The following is a 27,612-nucleotide window of genomic DNA, read 5'->3' on the forward strand; positions in this document are numbered from 1 at the left end:
TTTGGTTTGTGGTGTACGCCGGAGCTGATTATTTGAATGGTGAATTTGTTGTCTTTGACGTGGGTCACATTATTACACCTCTTGGTTACACAGCCTCTTTGTAAGATTTCCGTCATGTACAAATAATTGAGAAGAGGGGAGGCTGCCAAACAAACTCCTGGCGCATTTGTCATCATGCATTATTGTATCTTGTTCTCAATCCCTGAGAAACAGAAACATTTGTCATCATGCATTACTGTAGCTTGTTCTCATCCCCTGAGAAACAAATCCGGTCACGATGAGTTGTAAAAAATAAAATAAAATAAAATAAAAGATGAGTCCAAATATTAACCAGAAATAATAAGGCTTGAAAACATACATCTTTCTCATGTATGTTTATGGCAATGCACTTTTAAATTTGACTCCTCCTCGTTCCCCTCAATCATTTTAAACTTTTACTTTTTAATAATTTTACTTCCGATTGTTTTAGTTGACTAGATGTATCCTGTTTAGTTTCTTCTAGTACCTGTTTTATTTTATGATTTTGCCTTGTCTTTATTTAGTTTTATTTCCTTGCCCTTGTGTTGTGTTGCTCAACATCACTGTAAAGGCTTCAGCTGATTTTCTCGCGTCAAAATAAAGGTCACATAAAAAAATAAAAAAATAGAATAATTACACATTTATATTGTGCTATGATGCTTATGGCTTGTTGAGTCTTCAGCTGAAAATATATAGATGACAAATCGGACATACAAAAACAAAACAACGATGACTGAGAGCAAAAAAATGCCTCGTATGATTCATCTGTCTCCTCCTGGCCACTCAAATGTACAGACATCTCACCCTAGTGGTAGGCTACGTCACTTAACAGCAGCAAATAACCTGTGAGTCTTCTGTGTGCTTCCGTCCTGTTCCTACGAGTGTCCTACCCTTAGTCTTCAGAGCAAGCCAGTCTACATACGTCTTGCTTGCCTTGGTACACTTCTTCAAACACATATGTTTTCGCATGACAGGAGCTGAACAAGAGCCGCCCACCCAGAAACAGCATGATTCCTCTTCGTATGCGCATAGTAGGAGAGTTTGACAATGTTTAACGCGCTTCCTCTACATGTCTTCATTGTAGGTGTAGGAGAAAATGGAGGAATCGTGTGAGACTGGTTTCTGACTCATTCAGTGGAGCTGTGAGGTCACAATCTGTGATATATACATTTATAGTAAGCCACTGATCTATACATACTAAGCCACTGATCTACACATTTATACTAAGCCACTGATATATACATTTATTCTACGCCACTGATCTATACATTTATACTAAGCCACTACATTTATACTAAGCCACTGATATATACATTTATTCTACGCCACTGATCTATACATTTATACTAAGCCACTGATATATATTTACATTAAGCCACTGATATAAACTTTTTTTTTAAGCAACTGACATATACATTTATACTAAGCCACTGAAGTTTAATACTAAACCTCTCAAACCCCCCTGAGCAGCTGACAAGAACACCTTGGCCAGTCAAAACTTCAGAAAAATCTGAGTATACCTGTACACACGCACATCTCTTTTCCAGGTGCTGAGTCAAATAAGGGAACTGGAGTGATGCAAGAAAAGGCGCAAAACTGTTGGCAGCTCTCATTTTTTGTTTTATTCTAACAGCCTGAAGTCTCAAAACATTGTAGTCAAAGCATCAATCAAGATGTACAGCATGAGAATTGCCTCTGTAGTCTGTACGCTTATAGAGGACAACAAGGCGTTTTTGCCACCCACCAGACCTGATTTCTCAGTTACTCTCAGCTGCCTAGCCTACTGGAGGCCCACATGTGAAGCAACTATTTTCTCTGATCAGCCTATTGTAGACCATGTGTGACTGGCATGTACTTGTAGGAAACACATATACTGTCAGGAAAACAGAGCCAGTTGGCGGGTTCACCTCAGGACTGAGGGGGCTGATGAAAATGGTTTTTTTTCAGAGAAATGTCTGTTTGATCCTGTTAGCTGTTTCTAATTATTATGATTAGCCCCTGAATGTGGCTGTCGGCCGGAGTTTCTGTAAGAAACTGTGTCTCCCTTCGCATAGACAAACATCCCATATGAGATAAAGATGACATTGTTATGGTTGGTACACTCTGTGACAGACACCAATGGTTGTGGTAAGATAGAGGCCTGGGCGCCGAGGCGGAGTAGGTTATCTTGACCACACAAGGCCATAAGCCACAGAAGAGACCAGAAAGACAGTCTTATCGGAGAAGAGACGAGGAGGTGGGCACTCGAACCACATAAGAACGTTGCAACGAGACCAATGCTTTGATTTGGGCCAGACAGCCATACAGACAGGCAAGCTGACATTAGACTAGATGCCAGCGTCTTTTGGTATGCTATAACCTTCTGTATTCGCCTTATTCACCTCTGCTGCCATATTGGTCAGTCTGACATAATTGGGGGAACGGATGCGGAAGTGCCTGTTGACTTCAATGTTAAAAGTTCACTGTAAAAACACCACTTCAAGAAGCAAAGTAGTCAAAATAACAGGCTGAATACACTATCGGGGTTACAAACTCATCATTACCAGACTCTGATTGTTTTTCACTGCCGTTGTTTTCGCGTTTGGAAATACATGGGAGTGAATGCAGCTGACGGCTAACTATGGCTCATTCACCTCCATGTATTTCCAAACGCGAAAACAACGACAGTTGTTATGATATGATATTGTGTTTGTGTAACCCTAGTGTAACATTCGCCATGCTGTGGCAAACTATGATTGCACTGCAAAACTGTTTCATAGGCATATTGGGCTTGGTATAACACTCAATCCGAGTGGTATTTTCTGGTAAAATACTCAAAGACATGTATTGGGGACCCCAAAGACTTATTTTAAATTGTTGAAAATTTGCATTTGCTGTCCCCTTTAAGCTCATTCAACAGCTGTGTCCAGAATGTAACATTGGGATATACTTTATTACTGAAAAGACGATTTATACTTTCCTTTCCTTTATGGTATGTTTTTATTATCATGTCTTTATTAATTTCAATGAGACAAAACACATAAACATTACTTCCTTCTATTACAATTTGTATACATTGCTCAACTTCAGCTTCTCACTGAACAGGACAGATTGGGACACATTAACTTTATGCCACAGAGGTTGACTACACATGTTTCAGATCAGACACATTGTTACTTCACTGATTATAATTCAAGTTCAAGTTGGTTTATTTGTCACATGTACATGATAAGGGTACCATGTACAGTTAATTGCTTACTTGTTATAGTATGTTATATTGGAATCCTTATTCAAATATGTTATTGATTATTGAACCAAGCTTTTATTTAATTATTAACTAAAACATATGTTCTCAAGTGTCTCAAATATCTGATCAGAATCACATGGTTAGAATGAACCTTTGGGAGGGAGATGACCTGTGCTGACCACACCAGCGGGGTTGTGGTAATACACCCCAGCCACGGTGTTCGCTCTGCTGGGGGGGTTATACTCAAACAGACCACTTGGTCGCTGTGCTCCTGTGTAGGAGCGCATGCTGGGGTCTAACTTTCCTGCCAGGCTGGGTGGGTTATGGTATAAACTTCCTAATGAAGTATCTGCGTTGTCCTCCTGGGTCTGGTCATACACTCTGGCCACACTCTGAGCTCTGTACGGTGATTCATGGTCATATTCTACACGGTCTACAACTCTGGGAGATGAATCATCGTTATACTGTCTCTCTCTGCTGTCTTTTCTACCGCCTGAATGCCTCTGACTGCGAGGTCCTGACCTGACGGATGGTGTGTGGCCCCTCTGGGAGGAGAAGTAGGAGCTGTATGGGGTGTAGGCAGGGTAGGAGTTGTAGTAGTTCAACTTAGGGGTGCAGACGCAACACAGGAGCCCCCCTCCGAGCAGAAGCAGGAGGCTGGAGGCCCACCCCACATAGATGGAGGAGCCCACCTCCCTCTTGAGGGCCGTCGCCAGCAGAGGGTCGTTGAAGATGTAGATGGTGTTGGCCGCTGACCAGCTAGCAGCGATCAGGCACAGGACGCCCGACAAGATGCACAGCACCCCCCCGAGGATAGACGCCTAAACCGTGGAGGTATATATCATATGAATCTTCTCTTGTATTTTTGAGAAAACAGGGGTCTGATTTACAGTAACTGCATAAAGCCTTAGAGTCATACAACTTTAAAGTAATTTTTCTCAGTTCTCCACTCTGGGAAGTTACTGGCTTTTTCCTTTAGGGCAGTATATTAGTCTGGCAGTTTTGATTCACTCTTAAGGTGTCTGTACACTGCCCCAACCAACGGCAACCAACTCCAAACATTCTAAAGTTGACATTTGTTGTTAGAATGTTGAAAGTTTAAAATTCAGCTGCGAAATCCATCCAACCACCAATAACTTTTGGGGCTGGGGTCGTGTGCATACACCTTAACACACTATAATGCTTTTCAAGCTGACTTTAAAATACATATTTATATTATATGTATAGTATACAGTAGCCTATATTCAGAAATATGTGGATAACAATATCTCTGTTACCTTGTTCTCGGAGGAGGGGAGTTGTCCAGGGGTGAGAGGTTCTGGTGGTGTTTGGCTACAGTTAGTGACCCCTCCTCCGAGGAGGGCGATGATGGCCCCTATGAGCCCGGCCAAGATGGAGATGATGGTGAGAGCGCGGCCGGCTTTCAAGTCTGTCGTCATGCTGATGGGGGAGACGTGCTTCTTACACTGCATCTGACCGGTCGACTGGACAACGCAGTGCAGCCACAGACCATCCCACACCTACAGTTGAGGAGGGTAGATGGACAACTGTCAAAAAGTTATCTGTAGACAATCATTTTGCTATGTTATTGATATATGTATATAAAGTGTTTCGCTCAAGAGTTGTAATTGTGGAAGTTCTGATTGTAATACTTGAAATATGAAAACAGGCCAAACTGTAGGCTCCTCATGGACAATGTCTCCCACCCTCTATATGACACCCTGGCCAGGCAGAGGAGCACCTTCAGTAGAAGACTGATTCTGCCACGGTGCTCTACAGAGCGCTTCAGGAGGTCCTTACTACCAGCTGCCATGAGGCTGTTCAATGCATCCCCTGGATGGCTGGACACTACCTGAGCTAGCTTGGAGGGAGCTAAGACTCTTTGGACAGGACATTACTATTTCATTTATTTATTAACATGCTCACTTACTTCTATCTATCTATCTATCTATCTATCTATGCAATAGCCGTATTTGATTTAAAAGTATAGGACGGTTAATGAAGTGATGTGCTGATATTGTATTGTCTGTACTGTATATATTGAGTATTGTGCAATTCAAATTCTCTTACCGTTTGCGCTGTCACAATATTTGCTCCAACAAAAGATGTCTCTCTCCACAGTGGCATTCCACATGCTATGCACACTCCCAAGACCCCCAGCAGGACCAGCACTAGGCCCCCCACCTCCCTGCCCTGTCCTCCCATCACTAAACGTAGAATGGAGAAAAGATCTGCTACTGCTTTAACTACATCTGAATTCCTGCCAGGAAAAATAAGGATATTTCTTGCTCCTAGTGTTTCCCGATCCACTTCATTTATGGTTCTCTTTGATCAGAGATCAAATTGTACGTAACAGCTATCTTGCTAAACTGTGCTACACTTGTCAGAAGAGGCCAGTATCTGTTTGAACAACTGTAAAACTGTTTTTGGAAGAGAGATGTTTAACTTTCTCTCTCATGCAAACAGAACACCGGATCAGGGAGGGTATTTGAATAGTCATATGCTGAGTTTGCATGACCTAAGTCAGCTTCGAGATCTAGTTAAACTGCCTTTTCTTGACATCTTTGACACTCCAATGCTGTGTACACACATACTACAAAACCATTCTAGTTTTTTGGCAATGTTGCATAGACAAATTTAAAAGATCAATTGAGAAATACAATAAAGAGTTTGTTTTGTTTTTGTTTTTTGTGCGTGGCTGGAAGCCTGCTGTGCAGCTAGTATAGCGTTTGTCGGGTTATCACTCCCTCCCTCCCTTTCTCCCTTACTCCTGACAATGTTGGCCTGCATCTCTCTGTTGGCACCACAAGAAGCAATAGTCCCAGCACACCAAAATCAAGAAGGACACCAAAATCAACACACCGATCTCCACTGTACAAGTAGAGTAGTGGTCAGAACATTGGACTCCCACCCGTTGGGGATGACTTTATGGGACTATACCCCAAACCTCCACATGTTCATCCTTTCACTCCAACCTTTACCCCTTGCCTTATAGGTCAGATCCTGTCCCAACCCCAACCCTTGTTCTAGCAACAACCCACACTAAGGACTGGAAGAAGGACACCAAAACCAACCTGTCGATCTTCACTGCACAAGTAGAGTAGTGGTCAGAGCATTAGACTCCCGCCCAGGAGACCGGGGTTCAAGACCCTGTGGGGATGACTTAATGGGACTATACCCCAAACCTCCACCTAACCTTTTTATCCCTTACCTAAATTCCACAAGTAGAGTTGTAGTGGTCAGAGCATTGGACTCCCATGCGGGACATTCTCAGAGATTACCAGAGATTGCGGTGGACTTCGGTTTCCCCCTTTTGCTATGATACAGACTACTACCACCTGGTGGCGTGAAGTTATTTTTTATTCCCTGCTGCTAGTTGTTGTGAGCTCATGAGCTAACTGGCTATCCTGTTCTTATTGTGCTGAATTAGCATTGGAAGCATTGGAACTGATGTGTCCAGGCGACAAGACCTATCTTAATTTATCAGACATTATTTCATGTCATTTCAATTCACAGCTATTTCAGTGGCATGACTAGCTTCCGTCCTACGAGTCCTGAACAGAAACAAGCCAGCCACACACATAAGCCAGGCTTGACCTGGCCTGGTTTTACTTTGCCAAGGAGATTTGTCCTGGGATTTTTTCTTTTCTAGACACTTGATGTTTGTCCTTACACCCTGTCCAAGGAATACCCTCTCCACATTCTGACCATGATTGAAGCAAAATGACAAGCCACCTACTATAGTACTGTGGATTCTGGCACAATATGTTGAATGGAGTGCACTTATATAGTGCCTTTCTACCTTAACATACAAAGCGCTTTACAATGGCTTCTCATTTGCCCACTCACACACACATTCACACACCAATGGCGGCAAGCTGCCATGCAAGGAGCAATTTGGAGCAATTTGGGATTCAGTGGCCCAGTCCCAATGTCCCCCCTAAACCCTCAAGCCCTGAGCCCTCACAGACTTATTGACGTCACCTGGTGAAGTGATCGAGTGTGAGAGGCTGCAAGGGCTCGAATTGGTATAACAAGGAATGGGACAGCACTTGTGACATCACATTACGTTGACGTGAAAACATATTTCTTACTATTGTGGGCGTGGGGCTTTTTTTAAATCAATTTGTAAATTGTACATGTTTTTCTTGTAGGCCTTCGTGTAAATTAATTTTGGCTGAGTCAAATCCCCTTTACATTATCAGAACTCTCTGTGTTACCCTCAAAACATTTGTTCAACTTGAAATCATTTCATTTTGTGGTCATATGCGATCGCATCTGCGATCAAATATCAACCCAACCCAGTATTTGTTAGTAGGATCGCATCGATCCTACATTACTGCCTGTGATTCTTGTTTGTGATGAATCCAAAAGTATTAACTTAAGAATGATAATATATTATGTATACACATTCCTGCACCTCACAACTCTTTCCATATTCATGTTGGAAATCTCAATTCAAAGAACACTGCACCGAAATGGGTAATTAATGTCATACTGCTTTTAACTGGGCAATCATATGATTTAGAGCAACAGAAATCGATGTCAATTATAACCATAGCCTACATATTTTTAAACAAATCACATTATACAAACCCATGGGGTTAATAACCCATACTTAAAAATAATGAAACCAAATTAATTATAAGGCTACTTGTGCAGATAAGCAAGTCCAGCTGAAAACATGAAAACATATTTTGTTCTGTAACGTGAACGTTACGGTTGGTTGATCTGTCCGTGCTTGTTTATTGGCTGTTCTTCAGGTAACCCCGTGTTTCACGTCACGACGCTATGAACTGTGGGTAATTCCCTTGGGCTAAGTCTGCAGAAATGCAGACTTACGGGAAGGGGCCATAAAGGGCTCAAAATGGCTGCCGGAGAGCCCTCACGCACTTGCCGAGTTGACATTGGGACACCCCTAAGCCCTCGCGGACTTCGCGGGAGCGCGCTCTTAAGTCTGCGAGTCTGCAAGGGTGGACATTGGGACTGGGCCAGTGTCTTGACCAAGGACACTTCGACATGTGGACAGGAGGAGCCGGGAATTGAACCGCCGCCCTTGCGGACATTGGACAACCCGTTCTACCTCCTGAGTCACAGCCACCCCTATAATATAGTTCAATCAATCAATATAGTTCCCTGACTGCCAAATGCTATCCAATCATCACAACGAATCACAGTGAAGAAAAACAGCCATACTGTACATATATCTACAAACTCTTTTTAATAGACAGCTGCCATCCAAAGCACAAATACATTGAAAATCTGCGTTAGAAATCTAATCAGGTTATTGAAAACATGTTTTAAACATCGTTCATCAATACTATTCATCTTAGTTCTGTGTATAAATCCTTCAAAGATTAGGATCCAGTTCTGGCGTCTTGACAGGTGAGATCAAAGTTTTAGTTCTGTGACGGTCTGTCCGGCATATCTCAGGCTGTTTAACCAGGCCACAGAGCCACTCATTTCATTCCACAAAGCCACTTGAATCATTGCATTTATGCTACGCTACATACATAGGTGAAAATTAAACATGGAATCCTTGTTTATACACATTGGATCATCAGTGATAACTTATCAGGAGAGGGTGATGAAGGGTGATGAAGTTTTCTTGAGAACGAGGAAGATCCTGTGCAAGGCTTCTGCCCTGTTGAAACGTCAAATACACAGAAACCCTCTTTATTGTCAAACGCCTCCATGAACATTCCCTTAAATGGGAATAATATACTCTAAATCATCCATGACTTAGCCTTTCTCCAACAGAGGGATGACAGAATGTACATCGAACATCCAGTAGACATACTCTCCTCATCCACCATCCTCATCCACCATCATCCGCTGGAAAGCTCTTCAGTCCTTCTCTTTGATTGGCTCATTAGCAGTGGTACGTGCTGGTCAGCATCCCGCCACCTAAGATGAGCAGAGCCCCAGACACCCAGCCTACGTAGATGGACGCCCCCAGCTCGCCCCTCCTCTCCTGGGATGCCAGCGGGTTGTAGAACCCGGTGATGATGGTGTGGGCCGACCAGCTGACAGGAATCTCACACAAGACCCCCGCTGCTATAAACACCACGCCCGCCGCAATGCCGACCTTGGCCTTCGCCAGCCAGTCATCGCGCAGGAAGTTGGTGCAGTTGGCCCCGACCACAGTCAGGCCGATGGCGAACACACTAACGGCAATGGAGACGCAGACGAGAGCTCTGGAAGCCTGCAGGTCCTGGGGTAAAGCCAGGAGGGAGTCGTAGACCTTGCATTGCATGTGGCCGGTACTCTGGAGCACACAGGCCATCCACAAACCTTCCCAGTGGACTTGGGCTGTGATGATGCTGGCTCCAACGAACGCTGACACCTTCCACATGGGTAGGGCACAGATCAGTATGGTGCCCAGGAAACCAATGAAGGCCAGGACAAAGGAGAGAATCTGTCTACCCATTTCATAAATAGAAAATTCGATTTTTTTGAAGTTTGTAATCTACAAAATAATCTTCAAACATACCCCGTAGTTACAATTCCTACTTCACTCATCCGGTTTACTTCAAAAATTTAACTTCAGAGTCCATGACCACCGCAAGCACTGCTCCTTGTTCGTGCTCTCTAAACTGCAGATCGGCTAGACTACTTGTGTGGAAACAGGGAGGGGATTGTGCTGCTATTGTGGCTAAGGTTTCCTGCTCGTCCTGATTCCTAGCTCCCCTGAGAAAGGGGAGTGGTTTTCACAAATGATTGTAAGCTTTCACGTAAGCAACTGGCCAAGAGTAGCCCAAGTCAGAATATTGAAACTGGAATAAATGTTCAATTATTTTGGTAAATCAGTTTACAATTTTTTTTTTTTAACGTCCTATCCTTCAGATGTGCAGCCCAAAAGCTGAGCTAGTGTTTAATGCAGAGCCTTAGTGCAATATGAAATTTGGTACACCAAAATGACAATTTAAAGAAAGCAAAGCGTTGTCAGAAATTATGTTTATTAAACAATATAATACGTTAAAATTCAGACTAAAAACAAGGACAAGGGTTTAAAAATCCATCGTAACTCAACTGTGCAGCGAGAAAAGTCTCACTTTCCATCTGTTAAGCAGAATCTGTGCTCCCATCTGGTCAGACGTAGGCCCCTCCGCTGGCTGCGGAGCGCGGAGCAGAATATTTGGCCGAGTATCCTCGCTCCTTGTTGCGGTCAGCGGGGCACTGGCAGCAAAGCAGCGCGCCACCGATAAGCAGAAGACCCGCGGAGCCCCAGCCGATGAACAGCGACGCGCCCAGCTCCCTCCTCTGGGCATCGATCATAACTGGGTTGTAGAAGTTCCTGATGACGGTGTTTGCGGACCAGGACACCGGGATCAAGCAGAGGACGCCCCCGAGGAGAAAAAAGACTCCCGAAACGACGGCTACTTTGGCCTTGGCAAGTTCATCGTCGATGCAGTTGGTACACTTCCCCCCGGCCACGGCGAGTAGGATGCCGAAGAGGTTCACCAGGATGGAGATGACGACCAGAGCTCTGGCGGCCTGGAGATCTCGTGGTAAAGCCAGCATGGAGTCGTACACCTTGCACTGCATCTGACCTGTGCTCTGCATCACGCAGTTCATCCATAGACCTTCCCAAAATACCTGAGCGGTCACGATGTTGTTCCCGATGAAAGCCGTCACTTTCCACATGGGGAGCGCGCAGATGACGATATCTCCCAGCCAACCGATGACAGCCAGTGCGACCCCCAAGATCTGGAGACCAGCAGAAGGCATAATGTCTCTTTTCGACTCTAACCAAAAAGACTTAAAAAGATAAAACTGTGTCGAGCAGCAGGGCCGATAGCTGTTTTGTAATGGGTCTGCACTGGTCATAGGCCTATAGGCGCTCCTTTAATAGGGTGTGATTGATAATCAGCGCCATTGACAACACCTGTGAGTTTCTTGGTCGGTGACCTGCAATCAAACTAGGCGTTCCTGCATGCAGCCTAGCCCAATCATCCCTAATAGACCCTTTTTCCACCAGCCATTTTGACATGTCATGGGGTAAACACAGGTGTAATTAATATAATTAATTAAGGTCCCGTACTATAGTGTGACAGAACCAGTGAGCCAGCATAATCAATAGAGCCCTGGCTCAAATCCTAAATGCCTGCGGTCCGAAGTGTTGTGGAGGTGTGCATATGTATGTTTTAGTATTGCTATACATATCTTTACAGCCTGGATGTATGTCTGTATATAGGTGTATTCCTACATATCTATTTATAAAGCCTATAGCCTACATATTCTACATATGTAGTACAGTATTCTGTTCTATATACTCATGATGTATATAGTCATTGTTCTTATTTTTATGCGTATTTCTACTACGGATAGGCTAGTCTATCTGCATTTCTAATGTTGTAGCCTACGTTTTCCACAGCTGAAACGCCAAATTTCCCCCTAAGGGAATCATTAAAGTAGGCTATCTATCGAATAGGATCATAATTAATTCTATTACGCCTGTGCTTACCCTGCATGTCAAAATGGCTCCTCGGAAAAGGGCTTATTGTTGCGCTGTCTTCCAGATGGCCCAGATGCGCTAAGATATTTGGACGTTTTCGTTTGCTTAAGTTTATACTTGACCACTTGGCCTCAGAAAAGCAAACAATTAGTGTAATTGATTTAGTTTTAGTTTAACGAAACATTTATTTGCTTTTGATGAGAGACAATTAAGCATGTTGAAAACTATTCGTGGTTGGCAATTTGTTTCTCATGGTCCTTAAATTAAGGGGTAGATCTAAATGTGTGTTGGTCTTTGCACCTCCCGGGAGGGGGGTGGTGGTTCCGTATCCTATCCCAAGAGAACCTCGAGTGGGAACACTACAGCTGCGTTGGCCTGACAACGCCTCTTTGTTGTATTTTGCCTTTTACGCACAAGGGTTGGGGAATGGGGAGCACAGTGTGTGGGAGGACCATCTCTGCCCTCTCGGGCAACATGATAGATGTGAATCTTTAGTAAGAAGCCTGATGTATAACACGAATGGTAAGCCAAATACCACCCTGCGATGGAGGGGGGGGCGGGGGGGGGGGGGTAGTTTATAAAGGTATTTCACTTGGCGGGCCATACTGTGTGCACTTTTGGGAGAGGACAGAGGAAAAGAGGAGCAGCAGTGGGCATCGATGGCATCTTTAGGGCTACAGATTCTGGGCGTTGGGCTGGCAGTGCTCGGCTGGGTTGGGAACATCATCATATGCATCCTGCCCATGTGGAAAGTGTCGGCATTCATCGGCAACAATATCGTGGTGGCGCAGACCATCTGGGAAGGACTGTGGATGACGTGCGTGGTGCAGAGCACGGGGCAGATGCAGTGTAAAGTCTACGACTCTCTCCTAGCCTTGCCTCCGGACCTCCAGGCCGCCCGGGCTATGGTGGTTATCGCCATTCTGCTCTCTCTGTTCGGGCTGCTGCTCTCCGTGGTCGGGGGGAAATGCACCACCTGCATCGGGGATCAGCGCGCCAAGGCCCGGGTGGCCATCTCCGCTGGTGTTTTCTTCATCCTAAGTGGGTGCCTATGTCTAGTCACGGTGTGCCTGCCTGCTAACGCGATCATCAAGGACTTCTACAACCCATTGGTCCCAGACGCGCAGAGGAGAGAGCTCGGCGCGTCCCTGTACATCGGATGGGGCGCGTCGGGGCTACTGCTGATCGGCGGCGCGCTTCTGTGCTGTCACTGCCCCTCGCAGACGGACCGCTATGCAGCAAAGACCTACACCACCACAGCCAATTCCACTGCATCAGCGAAAGAATTTGTTTGAGTGTAGGCTACACTCGAGTTTTGATTGACAACCTACTTATTTCCTTTCATAAAAATAAACACATTTTTATAGCCTAAACGTTTTAAGAATAGCCTACTGTGTTTTGTTCTTCTGTGATAACGTTGAATAGCCTAGCTATTTCTGTCTCTAAACGTTTGTTTCAAAAGCAGGAAAATTAAGATCACTAGAATAACAGGCCTATCCGATGTGTTTTATAACCATCTCAAGAATTTGGCAGATTTGTAGATCTTGCCTCCTATAGGATGAATATGCCTACAAAAGAGTTTCCTGGCAACATGTTTCCAAGCGCGCTCAGACTGATCGTGTTGTTACCAGGGCAGCATGCCCAACACCTCAAGCCTGCTAGCTGGCAGGCTGACTTGACGTTAGATCAGCCGGTGAATAGCAAGACAAACAAGGGTTGAAACTGTGTAATTCAAATAAGCCTAACCATTAAATAGGCTAAGCAATATCCAACACAATAGACATGTTCCAACAGCCTAGAAATAGCCTACAGTAGCCAGCCTATTAGGCATAGCCTATAGGCCACTGTGGCCAGCACCGCTGTAGCTAATGTCTGAATGTAGGCTATGTAGTATTTTTACAATTTGACAATTTTGGTCAGTCTTGCTTTCTGCTTTCGCATAAGTAACCTACAGTATTGCATTTGTTTGTCATACTGTCTGTAATATTGATGAGCGGAACAACGGTCGGAACGGTCAGGTTTGACGGTTTTAGCCTACTGAATGAATCTGTCATGGATCTACTGCGTCATCTGTAGCCTACGTCCTTCAAGTTCATCTAGGGTCTCATTACCTCCGCTCTGAAATAGGCACGCGCTTTTTTACCATCATCAAATTTCGGCGCGCCACTGCGGCGTTCAACAGGAACGCGCACTTATCCTTAATGAGCGACATCTGGGGAACGAGCGGGCAACGTGTACTTTTAACTGAACAGACATGCTTTATCTGACCTTGAGTGCAGAATAGTTAGAAACAATATTCATTTTACATTTTTTATTGTGAGACAAATAGGCTATAGAATAGGCCTACAGCCTAACATCAACGTTAGCAAAAGAAAAACAATCACATTCAAAGAAGAGCAACAAATTGTAAAATAAACCGTCATATGATCATAGCATATGATCTGATTATTTCACATTACATTTAGGAAAAACATTTTGATTATAAACGGACATTATTTATAGGCCTACAAGTATTTGTGATAATAAAATAAAAACAACAAACAACAAACAGTCAACTACTCTCAGTGCCATACCAATTACACATTTTTAAACATTACAATGTACAGTATTTGATTCCCCAGTACTAACCAATCAAGAGAATATTAAATAGAATTGCTCAATACAATAAACCCATATAGATCTTTTGTATTACATGTCTCTCTAAACACTACACTGGAAAAACCTTGTTCTGCAGCCCACAGGGAGTTCACTCACACGTAGTCCATGGGTGGAGACGCGGTTCTAACTGGGCCAAACTTAGCTGCCACATACGGTCGGTTCTCCTTGGGGGGGCAGTTCCAGCAGAGCAGCCCCCCTCCTAGCAGTAGCAGGCCTGCGGACCCCCAGCCGATGTAGAGGGCTGCGCCCAGTTCCCTGCGCTGGGCCGCGATCACCAGGGGGTTGTAGAAGTCCCGGATGAGCGTGTTGGCGGACCACGACACGGGGATGATGACAAGGAGGGCAGCGATGATGAAGATGACCCCGGAGATGATGCAGGCTTTGGCTTTGGCCGTCTCGTCCTCCATGCAGTTGGTGCACTTCCCTCCAACGATGGCCATCAGGACCCCGAACACTCCGACGATCACGGAGATGATGACCATGGCCCTGGCAGCCTGCAGGTCCTGGGGCAAGGCCAGCATGGAGTCGTAGACCTTGCACTGCATCTGGCCTGTGCTCTGGACCACGCAGTTCATCCACAAGCCCTCCCAGATCACCTGGGCGGTGACGATGTTGGCCCCTACGAAGGCGGTGACCCTCCACATGGGCATGGCGCAGGTGATGATGGTGCCCAGCCAGCCTATGAAGGCCAGGACCACCCCCATGATCTGGAGGCCCTGGGAAGCCATGCCGCTGTTGCTGGTGGTGCTGTTGCACAGATGCAGAGGATTCCACACACTTCGCTTCACCTCTGTTCAGACAATTATCAGCAATTCCGTTGACCAGACTTTTGATTAAAAACAAATGGTTTGACGAAGAGCCTCTACCTGTACCACAGCCTATCTGTCTTTCTCTCTCTCTCTCTCTCTCTCTCTCACACACACACACACACACACACACACACACAGTCTCTCACGCAGCAGGTTGTGATGGAGGCAGGTTTGTATTTCTTCTCCTTCAGAGTGGTCTGTGCAGGGGATTTCCTTCCCGGGCTCTGATATCCTGAGGGTTTGTCACTGTGAGATGTGACCGTGAGAAGAGGAGTTAGGGGAAGAGAAAAAGGACCTTGTTGTACAGCTCAGACTTTCGAGGAGGGTGGGGTTTCTGTGGCCCCAAACAAAAGGTGGAAATCTGACACTGGTTATCCCAAAGCCTTGTTTTTCTCCTTTGTGTTTATTGTTCCCAGTGACAGAAGCTGAGGGACCTCAAGCAACACTCCCAGAAGGACAATGTCTCGGCTTCCCACCCATTAGAAAAACACACGCATAAGCACACACACACACAAACACACACACACACACACACACACACACACACACACACACACACACACACACCTGCAAACACAGATTTACATACACACGCATACACTCACACACACACACACACCTGTAAGCACAAACTTACACACACACGCATACCCTCACATAAACATACACACATACACATATGCAAGCACAGATACATACTTATATGCACAAATGCCTGCAGGCAAAGAAATGCTAGAAATCCCAAAGTATCTCAACATCTCTAATACTTTAAATTGGCTACCTTTTCAAACCCTGGAAAAAGGTCAATTCAGTTTGTCAGTTATGTCTACTTTCAACTGTGTGTGTAGGCCAATGTAGCTGAGAGGCATCTCCGTAACCAAGGAGTATTTATGTAGTACCCCCTTAGAGCAGCGGGGGGCAAAGTGATGAGAGCTACCGCTTTATTAACCTACAGTGCCACTTTACTTCTTTACTAACCTAACACTTTACTAACCTACAGTACCACTTTACCACTTTACTAACCTACAGTACCACTTTACTACTTTACTAACCTTTGCGCTTTGAGGACCTGAAATGGTCTATTCATTACTGTTGTAGTGCAGAGCTACAGTGGCCAATAGAAGAACTACTGTAGATCAATAGGAGAACTAGCAAGGAGACACCACTGTGGTTAAGTTATGTTCATATTGATTTGTTTGAATTGTCAAATGTGATGTGATGTGCAGAAGCATGTTCCAATGTCCCATGAGTTTATTTGTTTATAGAAAGGAAACATTTGACAATGTTTTTCTATGTAATTTCTGCTGTGTGGACAGCACTCACACTTATGCTCTCTCAGAGGACCTGCTTCATTAAAAAAAGTACATTTTGGTGGAATTAAAAGACCCAAACCATCTGTTCATTATCGTTATCACAAGGTCTGCCATTTCAATATTGACTCCTAAGTAATTACACAAGGTTTTGAGTACACCCTGTACTTATTCAAATATGTCTGCCTATTTGCATTGAAACGCAGAGTTTGAGCCGAGACCGGTTTTGAACGATTGGGCTGCCACACCTAGACCTGATCTGCGAGAAAAGACCTTCCTTCTTACATTTCATTTTGTCCAGGGCAAACAGGGGCTTTGTTCTCTACCAACTGCTCTTCTGTTTGACTACAGGAAAATAAAGCAGGGTCATTTGATACCCTTGCAGGACATCCTCTTGCGTGGTTAAAATTCACATTCACATTCAAAAACTGAATCACAAATCAGCACAAACATATGAGGAAATTATTTATTTACATTGTTGTGCACTTAAGCATTAAAAGGGTAAAAAACATCATTGTAAAGTAAGAAACATACTTTTTACCTCTATACTAGTTACAGGCTGAATAGCCTTAGGATGAAACAACTAACAAATACACTTATATACACAGAAGTACAAAAAACTCAAATGACCACAAAACCAGCACATGAATGTGGTCCTATAACTTCTGCTCGACCCTTAAACTTAGCTCTTCTCGTTTCCCAGCGCACTCGACACAGCTCACAAGTTCTTCATCCCATTCAGTAGCACCGGTTTCACTGTCCCAACAATACATGCAGTCCTGGCTCTCGGCTATACACATGGAAAGAAGATCTCTAGCATTTTCTCTTCTCAGACGTAGTCCTTTGCAGATACCGGCGCTGAAGTGTCGGACCTAGCGGTCTTGTATTTAGCGGCGTACGACCCCTCGTCACTCTTGGGGCAGTTGCAGCACAGCAGGCCCCCTCCGATGAGCATGAGAGCGGCCGTCCCCCATCCGATGTAGAGCGCGGCGCCCAACTCCCTCTTCTGGGCGCTGACCAGCAGTGGGTTGTAGAAGTCGCGGATGATGGCGTGGGCCGTCCAGCACACGGGCACCAGACACAGGACGCCGGACACAATGAACACCACCCCAGACGCCACGCCCACCTTGGCCTTGGAGGACTCGTCCTCCAGACAGTTGGTGCACTTCCCTCCGGCCACGGCCAGCAGGATGCCCAAGACGCCCACCACGATGGAGATGACAGTGAGGGCGCGGGCAGCCTGGAGGTCGGAGCTGAGGGCCAGCAGCGAGTCGTAGACCTTGCACTGCATCTGGCCCGTGCTCTGGTGCACGCAGTTCATCCAGATTCCCTCCCAGATGGTCTGTGAGGTGACGATGTTGCTGCCGATGAACGCTGTGACGCGCCACATGGGCATGGCGCACACGATGATGGTGCCGATCCAGCCCAGGATCCCCAGGGCTGTGCCAAGCATCTGCATCCCAGCTGACACCATCTTTGATATGCTGCTGCTGCTATTGTAGTTTTCTTTTGTTTGTCTTTGTGAAACCAGTTCTGTCTGTCTCTGTCTTCAGCAGACAATTATCTTCTCCTCTGAGTCCGCTCGATCTCTCTCTTGTGATGTAAGCCTGGGCTTTCTATGTGTCCCTCACTGTAAGGTGGATATTATAGTTTGTCTCTCTGTATGTGCGTTTCCTGCTCTTGCTCTGCCTACCAATGGGAGAGAAACCAACAGGAGAGGTACTTATGACCTCCTCTGGTAGGGGGAGGGGCCAAGAGGAAAACACATCACCATCACCAACCTGCTCTTCAGGTCTCTCTCTCCCTCCACACCCATCCACCCCATCTCTTCCTTTCATTCTTCAACAGGACATTTCAATTTAATTTATCCCTTTATAGGCATCAGATATTATACCCCCCACCCCAAATAAAAAACAACAAAAAACAATGTTTGATGAAAGTAAGTAGTGACATCTTAAAAACGTTACAACCTCTCCTCCTCTCTCTGCACCCCCCCCCCCTCTCTCCTGGTCTTCCTCATGGGGGGAGGGGCATACCTCAGAGTGACAGCTGAGTCACCTCCTACACTTAGCATAAACATTACCAAATATGGTCACTACCTTAGTGATGTCATAAGTCAACATCTTTATACCAGTGTGTCCAATAGAGAGTGAGGAACTATTTTAAAAATAACAAGTGCAGTTCATAAGATGTGTATAAAATGTACTGAACCATTTTATTTTTAATTTTAATTTTATTTATTTAACCTTGATTTTGAGTCCCACAATCTATCTATCTATCCATCCATCCATCCATCTAAAGGCATGGGATGAAGGCACCCACATCTATACTACAGTGGTCACCTACAAAGGGTCTTGGCACAAATAACTTTGGCTAGACAATGGTGGCGCTCATGGCTCCACAACATCTGGAAGATATCTTCTTAAATCTGCTTCACTCAGCGATATTAATTTACCTGTTGGATACAGTTTGTTGCTCTTTACCGGTGGTGCCATTCTAAAGTGCCGGTCAGAGGGTGGCATCTCAACCTGTGTGGAGGGCGTGGCCAGGATCGTGGACTACAGCCAGAGGCTTCCTGTGGGCAGCTAATTCAGATACTATAACATCCAGTTGCTTCTGTTGTCATTCTCTGACTGGCTACCGAGACTCTTCATCTCTAAGGTAACCCATATGGAACGGATTCTTTTATTAAAATATTTAATAATTTAAAAAAAAAAAAAATTAATACATAAAAATGGTACAGTAAGTCATTGGGACGCTCTCGAAAACAAGTTGATTCATCTCACAAGGTTTATCCTGTTAAATACATTTCTGGAAAATTGATAGAGAACGGGCTGGCCCTGGCACTGATGCTCAAGTCCGCATGATTTGAGTGAGAGTGTGTGTGTTTGAGAGAAAAAGAGAAAGAGAAAGACAGACAGACAGACACAGAGGGAGTGAGTGAGTGAGGGTGGGTGGGTTCCGGGTTCTGACTCAGCCTATGAAGTAAACCTGTGGTTTAAAACCACGCCTCTTTAATATCATGAATGTTAACATTTACATAGAACATATATCCTCCTCAATAAAAAAAAAGCATTGAAAAATTAAAATTAAGAAAATTTGGAGTATACAAATAGCACATGAAGTGGACAATGCATCAGTGCTTCTTTACTTCTTTAATACAGTGTCTCTTGTCATTATTTGCTATGAACGTATAGGACAAGTGCCAACAAGTTGAAGAATTCCATTGAACTAGGGTTGCTACCATATTAACTCTGCAACAGATTTTTATTTTATAAAAAAAAAAAATAATAATAAAAATATATATATACTTTTTTTTTTTTTTTTACTTTTTTTTCATAACCGCGGTTACAAAAAACAATCGCGGTCAGAAAAAATAATCGCGGTTTGACGATTATGTAATAATCGTTACAGCCCTACTTGGACTAGTAATAATGGACAGGGACAGAGCCGTTGTTTAGCGGTGAAAGGTGATGATGATTATAAGGGCCCACAAAAAAAACAAGAGGTCCCTCTTTCTATGATGAAATTATTCTGCATGTAGAACAGTCACACTAATGCTGCATCAGAATTCAAATTAAGCCACAAATAATGCAATACAGATGAAAAAAGTTTTAATTTCCTGAGCAACATCCCCCTTCTTAAATGGTTTGGTCCATGCCATGGTTCATGCTAGCAAGTCTCACCTCTTTTGACATTAACGTCACTATACCAGCTGGCTGTCAAACACTAGCACTAATAGCCTAATGTTAAATCATAAACATCAAGCCCATACATAAATCCGGGCACCAGAAAAGAGTGGAGAGAGAGGCCAGGAGAAAAGGCAGCAGAGCGGGAGCCCATAAGCATTTTTTTCCACAAGAAAGGTGAGAGTAGCTATCTTAAGACGGTCGGTCAGTTGCCCGCGGTCTCACATTAACCATGACAACGAGAGCCGTTAGCCTAGTGTGTGAAGAAAGTGCTAAGTTAGCTAGCTAATGTTAACTAGTAAGCTTATGTTCTGTTAACAACTAGGCCCCCAGGATTCGAAATCTAAAGTGAAGCCCTATTGAACTGCGCCATCTTTGAAAAAAACGCGTCACTTACCATTGACAAGGTATCAATGACGCATTCTTGTAGTGCACGAACAGATTGCTCTCCCCGCTCTGAGTTAGCGATGAAAAGCGGCTTGCTTATTAATCTACTTTCGTCAAATATATCTGTTGGAAAACATATTTTTTTATCCAGGCATCTTAGTTTTAACAGTATAATTGTGACTGAACATGTTTTGTTTGCTAGTAGGTGGTATTCATTCTGTTTCGAGCTCGGCAGGTTAGCCACGAACTTCTGACTGGGACAAGTCTTTCCTTTGGGCCATGTCGTGGATGATGAACACTGTTGAGGATCACATCCCAAAGAGGGTCATTATTTCTGTCACTGCAGGATGGTGAAGAGGTATTGGGAAACTCAGGGGTATTCCACTGCTTCGCTCGTCAGTTTCACTTCCACCCTCACCTGCCCACACAGGTTTCGGTCTCGAGTCCTCTGACTTGCCAATGCACAACCACAACCTAACCACTTTGAATATCAAGCCAGCGTTTTGGTGCGCGTAATGGTACAAACAATCCTCCAACATCAATCAACAGAACCACTGATTTAAACAACCTCCAAATCAACACTGCACACTTGGGAGGGGATTAGGAACGTTTTGTGATGAAGAACGTGGGAATGTGTACAATATGAAGTTGATTCATACATTGGGCGGTTGGCGAGTTGATCGCAGACACTGGAGTGTGTCGTTCGTTGCTGGTTGTGTTCTCTCTTTAATTTGACAGATATTATGTTTATACTTGCACCTATTGTTTGTTAATCTTCTTTGATATCCCTTGAATGTGGTTGGTTTAACAGTGCAATTTTCTCTCAGGGATTACTGGTAATAAAGTACCTACTGTACCTACCCCCCTCCTCGCACCCTCAGTTCTTTCAGGCATCTGGGGCTGAGAACACAGTTTTGTAAATTATGTTTAGGAGATTAATCAAATATCCTTCCAAAGCATAGTATTCTGAGTGCTACTGTACAGTTGATTTGATTAATTTGACAGGCTTTTCCTCCCTTCTTTCTTAAGAATGCTCTTCTTATGACCCCCCCCCCCCCCCTCCATTCCTCCCTTTCTGTGACCAGAGGTGTAATTGGGCTAGATGACACACCTGTATCTCTCTCCTACAGTATACAGTCTGACTGCATTCCTGTGCTGGTTCAACAGCATTACTCACACATCCCCTCACAAGCAGCATGCGAGGAGCCAGTCTGCACTGCCAGACAAGAGGCGGAGCCAGAGTAAAGCAAACTTTTTGAATTAGTCAGGTGCCATTGCTGTTGAGTCAAGTAGTCATTCAATCTAGCTTGCTCGAGTATTACAATACGGATGGGGTATATTATTGTCCCCACCCAATTAAATTGAGGGGATGGGTATTAATTTAACCCCTGTGCATGCATGCGTTTATCCGTCACACATGTACCAGAGCCCACCACCTGTGGACACTCAACACAATGCATTTTTCCCATTGCCAATGTATGGCCTTTTTTCCATGTTTTTTAGGGGCCGGTCAGCTCAGTTGCCGGTCCCTCTTGTATTTGCCAGTATTATTATTATTCTGAATCTTTCTTTTTTTACATTGTCATTTTCATTATGCATTTTTTGTCCAACAGAAAGTTACAATTGCTTGTTCTTTTTATATTAACTCTTTTAATCACTCTTATTTCACTACCATGTGCTGTCTCTATGGATAAATCTAAACAAGAAATGCCCACTCTATTTCACATTGTATTGTGTGTAATTACAGCAATATAACATCATGTAGTTCTGGCCATACAAAAGAACAGAGTTCTCTTCCATTCATTCATTCATTCATTCATTCATTCATTCATTCATTCATTCATTCATGAGCCAAGAAACCTTGAACAAAGGTCTCTGAGGATATGCTGTTCCCATAGAAACTGTTCCCCCAGGCGTGGGTTTCTGCTTGTTTGGAAATCGTGTGTGTGTGTGTGTGTGTGTGTGTCGGTGCGCGCGTGAGCGGTTTCAGGACACAGACACCTGTGACTGAACCAGTCAGACTTGTTCCTCAGCAGGTATGCTTTATGTAAGTGCCTGTTACTGTAGGTCTTCTAGTAGGCCTGTGTTTGAGTAATGAACTCAGCTGACTCCACGATCATACTCTCACCAGTCCTCTCAGTGGAGGGTAACAACCAGGCCATGACTTGTAGCAATGTCGGATTGTCGGATCTCCCCCACAGGGATTATTCAAGTATATCTTATCTTATCTTATGTTTGTTGGCATTGGTTGGGGTCGTGTACAGACACCATTAGGTCAGCTGCAGGATGACGGTAGACAGGGCGGTAATCCTCATAATGGTAGTAAATATCAAGGAATCCACTGTCAATGTAGGCCTATTAAGTTGACATTCAGCAGGTGTACTCAAAATTAATGTCAAGAGGTGGACATCATTGGATTCCTCTCGACCTACAGAATATTGCTACCTGCTTTTGAGCAGTTTGGAGTTGATTAGACCTACAGTACTGTTATTATAAGCATGGAGAATAACCACCCATTGACCGTCAATCAATTGGTATAATACATTTCCCCATTCATTTTCTATGGTGTCCATTTCGATACCTGTATCTCGGGTTCTGGGAGGATATAAGTAAGTAAATGTAAGGGGGGAGGAACACAACTGTGTCATGGCAAGTGCATTTTGAACGGGCATACATCTTAAAGCTAAATCTTTTATTTTGATGTCAAGATGGCTAGCATGGAACTGTTCCATTTTCAGAGCTTAGACTAATTTATTTGCAAAATGTAACCCATCTCAGGTGTAACTGTGGCTATATTCGTCTCTCTCTGAAAGGGGCCATGCCATCGAAAATACAGACAGATAGGTAGATAGAAAGAAAGAATCTAAACAAAATAAATATGGGCACTTTTCCCAAAACAAGGAATGGCAGGGTCTCTGAAGTCATGTTTGCAGTTCTGTCATGTATCCAAAAGGAGGCAGCACGTGCCTGTTTGTCACATTGTGGTTGTGTAGGCGTACATGTGAGTTCTGGAGTGGGATTATACAGAGCTCTCTCTCTCTCTCTGTCTTTTCTTTATTTTCCTTAAGTATATATTTTATGTGGTAAGTGTGTGTGTGTGCGTGTGTGTGTGTGTGTCTGCAGAGTGTGCCAGTCTTCCTGTCCTAAACATCTCTGAATAGTCTGCACATATTCCGGTGTGGTGGTGGCGGAGACTGATATCCATTGGTTCCTGTGACACAGAATGAACTCGGTGAGAGGGAGTGAGAATCTATGTCCTGGAATTAATCACAGCCTATTCAAAATAAGTTTGCTCTAGTGTAAAGTCCATAAAGTAATGTACAGCATACATATTTAAAGGCAACATTTCTCTCCAGAGGAAGGAAACTTTGGCTGGAAAATGTAAACAAATGTGTGACTATACTTTCACTATGTGCCAAGAGGGAGGCTTATTTGTTTATTGACTTTGATGAGATTATTGGGACAATGATTTACTGAAATTCCATTTTGTATCCATCCTTATCTGACTTTTATAAGGGGGTGTGCCCTCTTCATCTGTTGCAGCTGATGCCCCAGGTTTAATAACAACAATAACAACATATATGCAATAGAAGAATAGAATAGAACATTTATTTGCCATGTGTAACAAATACAGCTACAGATATATTGGAATCCTTACAGTATCTTATCAGTGCTAATCAGTTCCTCATTCCAGTCCTAGGTACTCAGCTAGACATTAAAGGTTCCCAAACTGGCAAATTACTACACTATCCATAGTCTAGCAGTATCATCCTCATCTACTTATCCCGTCTGATCATGGATGACTGTCTGTGTCCATGACCATAGTTTTTTAGTGTTATTGTGCTTGTTGCCATTGTTTTTAATTATTGATGATTTGTGAAGCACTTTGTGACCCCTGTCTGTGAAATGTGCAATATATAAATAAAATGTACTTATTTACTTACTTACTATGCAGGCATTGCAATTAAATAACAAACTGAACAAACGTAATAGAAAAATAGCCTATCCTAACGCAGCACGGTGGCACATAGCACTGCATAGCAATGTCGCCTCACAGCAAGAAGGTCCTGGGTTCGATTCCCGCTTCGGACACTGTTAGCACTGGGGGGGCCGAGTTCTCCCCAGGGTTGTCAGGTACTCAGGTTGGGTATCTCCCAGACCTTTCTGTGTGGAGTTTGCATGTTCTCCCAGTGTGCGCAAGGGTTTCCAATATGAAAAACATGCAGAATAACAGACAAAAATAAAGGAGAGGAGGACTGCTCACCAGTTGGCGACATAGAGCTCTCCAAGCACAGCAGATACTCCCTGGAGAAGGCCATCAAAGGGGCCAAAAAGAACTACGGGGACAGACTGCAGACTGGAAAACCAATACAGTGGCATGGACACCAGGAGCATGTGGCAAGCTCAACACCTTCTATGTCAGGTTCGACACACTGAACATGAGCATATCAGCCACGGACCACAGGGAGCCTGAAAACACTGTCCTAAAACTACAGTATCTGAGGCTGAGGTGCAATTCCTTCACGAAGGTGAATGCTCGCAAAGCTGCTGGTCCCGACGGCAAACTACCCGAGTTATCAAAATGTGTGCCACACAGCTGGCTCCTGTCTTCAACGCATCCCTGTAATAGTAGGTCGTCCCCACATGCCTCAAGATGACTACAATAGTGCCAGAACCCAAGAAAACCAAACATGCCTGAATGACTACCAGCCAGGGGCACTCACTCCAGTGGTCATGAAGTGCATAAAACTCGTGATGAAACACATCAACACCATCATACCAGACTGACTAGACCCCACACCAGTTCGCTTACAGAGCTAACAGGTCTGTGGATGATGCCATCGACTGGCCCTACATTTTGCACTGGAACATCTGAACAAGAAGAACACCTACATCAGGATACTATTCACTGACTACAGTCCTGTCCTCAACACGGTACACCCCATGAACCTGGTCCCAAAGCTGAGAGGTGTAGGCCTGAGCAGCTCCTTATGCAACTGGACTTCCTCACAGACAGACCACAGGTGGTGAGAATTGGCAGCAACACCTCATCCACACTGAACAGCACGGGTGTCCCACAAGGCTGGTGCTTGAGCCCCAGGCTGTACTCACTGTACAACGATGACTGCTCAGCCAGGCGCAGCAGCAATTGGACGACACCACTGTGATAGGCCTGATCTTCCCCAATTACTCATCTGAATTGGCTTTCCTCAATTCTTCCTCCAGGAGATGTCAGACCTAGTAATATGGTGTCAAGACAACAACCTGACCGTGAACACTAGCAAGACAAAGGGGATGATTGTGGACTACAGGAGAGGAGGAAAACGCCACCCCCCGCCCCCATCATCATCAACGGAAGGAAGTGGAGAGGGTGAGTCACTTCAAATTCCTAGAGATGCTGATCTCTGATGACCTGACCTGGACACACAACACAGAGGCCGTCCTAAAGAAGGCACAAAAACACCTCTACTTTCTGAGGTGCGTGCGAAGATGGGGCATGAGCACACAAACACTTGTGAACCTGGTCCCAAAGCTGAGAAGCTTCTACCACAGCATCATTGAGAATATCCTGCCTGGAGTCATCACAGCCTGGTACGGCAACAGCACCGCCCACATCCATAGGGTGTTGAAGACAGTGCAGAAGATCATCGGTGTGGAGTTCCCAACCATCGAGGATCTGTACAACTAAGGCCATCTCCATTACAATAGACACCAACCACCCCAGCTACCACATGTTCCGACCATCCCGCCGGAGAGGCAGAAGATGGCTGAACATCAGGATCCCCGCCCCCCCCCCCCCCCCCGGACCAACAACTGATCACTTGACTCTTTGAGGACTTTGTCTATACAATAGACAGCAACGGACTCTGCACTGCACACTTGGACACTTCAAGCAACACTTGAACAATTGATCACTATGCACAACTGTATACTTGAATGTTATTTAATTGCACTGCCTACATCATGGACACAGACATAGTCATCCATGATTGGATGGGATAAGTAGATAAGGATGATACTGATATATTGTCTTTGAAATCGAGAGTTTAACATGTTTTTGAATGATTTTTCATGGTGCCCACCCACATCCATTGTATGACTAAACAGTGGTAGAGCAATTATCAGACTTTCTCAAAAGTGCTAGTTTTGTCAACTTTTTGATCTGAACCATTGTATATGATCATAAGTGTTGACTTTCGTTGTCTTTTATTATTGTCCTTATTAAGCTCTGCGTTGTGTTTTGATTACAATAAAAGACGGCCCCCAATCTCACACAATACCACACAGTCCAGTGTCTCCTTGTTCTGATGTATTCCAAATGAATCTCTCCAACACGGGATTTGAGCAACATCAAAAGCAGTTTATTCCATAAGGTTTGACATACAAAGATGATGGCATATAGTCTAATGTACAGTTGACCTCTCTGTATGCTGTCTGGCCCAAAATCAAAGCATTGGTCTCGTTGCAACGTTCCCATGTGGTTTCAGTACCCCCCCCCCCCCCCCTCCCCCTCGTCTCTTCTCCGATAAGACTGTCTTTCTGGTCTCTTCTGCGGCCTTGTTTGGTCAAGATAAGCTACACTGCCTCGGCGCTAACCACAACAATTGCTGTTTAGCACAGAATGTACCAGCCCTAAGAATGTCATCTTTATCTCATAAATCTATGGAAGAGGGACACTGTTTCTTACAGAAAACACCAGCTACAGCCATATTCAGAGATCAATCATAATAATTTAGAAATAGCTAATAGGATCAGATTAAATCAATATTTCTTTGAAAATCAGCCAGATTGAACAATCCCTCCTAAGATTATACGTGAACACGCAGAATCATAATGATCAAGAGAAATGTGGACTTCGAAAACCTAAACCTGAACAGCCATTATGCAGAAAGTAAAAGAATAACTAAACAGAAAAACGTGCTTAAGATAAACAGTTGATAGTTACATAATGAGATGAACAGTTACATAATAATGAACAGTTACATAATAACCCAATCATTGCTTCCTCTAGCAGGACTTTAATTTCAAAGGAAAACAAAATAACTAGTTACTTCAT

The 27,612-nt window shown here is 44.2% G+C and overlaps 6 protein-coding genes across 6 annotated transcripts; 1 reads left to right on the plus strand and 5 right to left on the minus strand.

The window, feature by feature from the left end:
• Positions 1 to 3,384: 3,384 nt before the first annotated feature.
• LOC311318836 (claudin-4-like) lies at positions 3,385 to 5,449 on the minus strand (the record flags this gene model as incomplete). The annotated part of the gene is made up of 3 exons (XM_084450269.1): positions 3,385 to 4,065; positions 4,522 to 4,764; positions 5,315 to 5,449. The coding sequence occupies 3 exons, from the start codon at positions 5,447 to 5,449 to the stop codon at positions 3,385 to 3,387; spliced, it is 1,059 nt and encodes a 352-aa protein (XP_084306395.1).
• Positions 5,450 to 9,116: 3,667 nt separating this feature from the next.
• Positions 9,117 to 9,674, minus strand: LOC311318420 (claudin-like protein ZF-A89; the record flags this gene model as incomplete). Its single annotated transcript, XM_084449753.1, has 1 exon — positions 9,117 to 9,674. The coding sequence occupies one exon, from the start codon at positions 9,672 to 9,674 to the stop codon at positions 9,117 to 9,119; it is 558 nt and encodes a 185-aa protein (XP_084305879.1).
• Positions 9,675 to 10,336: 662 nt separating this feature from the next.
• LOC311318417 (claudin-like protein ZF-A89) lies at positions 10,337 to 10,975 on the minus strand (the record flags this gene model as incomplete). Its single annotated transcript, XM_084449750.1, has 1 exon — positions 10,337 to 10,975. One exon carries the CDS (start codon positions 10,973 to 10,975, stop codon positions 10,337 to 10,339), a length of 639 nt encoding a protein of 212 aa, XP_084305876.1.
• A 1,386-nt stretch (positions 10,976 to 12,361) lies between these two features.
• On the plus strand, positions 12,362 to 12,997 carry LOC311318837 (claudin-4-like; the record flags this gene model as incomplete). The annotated part of the gene is made up of 1 exon (XM_084450270.1): positions 12,362 to 12,997. One exon carries the CDS (start codon positions 12,362 to 12,364, stop codon positions 12,995 to 12,997), a length of 636 nt encoding a protein of 211 aa, XP_084306396.1.
• Positions 12,998 to 14,452: 1,455 nt separating this feature from the next.
• LOC311318419 (claudin-4-like) lies at positions 14,453 to 15,088 on the minus strand (the record flags this gene model as incomplete). The annotated part of the gene is made up of 1 exon (XM_084449752.1): positions 14,453 to 15,088. One exon carries the CDS (start codon positions 15,086 to 15,088, stop codon positions 14,453 to 14,455), a length of 636 nt encoding a protein of 211 aa, XP_084305878.1.
• A 2,220-nt stretch (positions 15,089 to 17,308) lies between these two features.
• Positions 17,309 to 17,953, minus strand: LOC311318416 (claudin-4-like; the record flags this gene model as incomplete). The annotated part of the gene is made up of 1 exon (XM_084449749.1): positions 17,309 to 17,953. One exon carries the CDS (start codon positions 17,951 to 17,953, stop codon positions 17,309 to 17,311), a length of 645 nt encoding a protein of 214 aa, XP_084305875.1.
• Positions 17,954 to 27,612: the final 9,659 nt, after the last annotated feature.

This window comes from Borostomias antarcticus, assembly GCF_949987555.1.
Source record: "Borostomias antarcticus genome assembly, chromosome: 15".
Lineage (NCBI taxonomy): Eukaryota > Metazoa > Chordata > Actinopteri > Stomiiformes > Stomiidae > Borostomias > Borostomias antarcticus.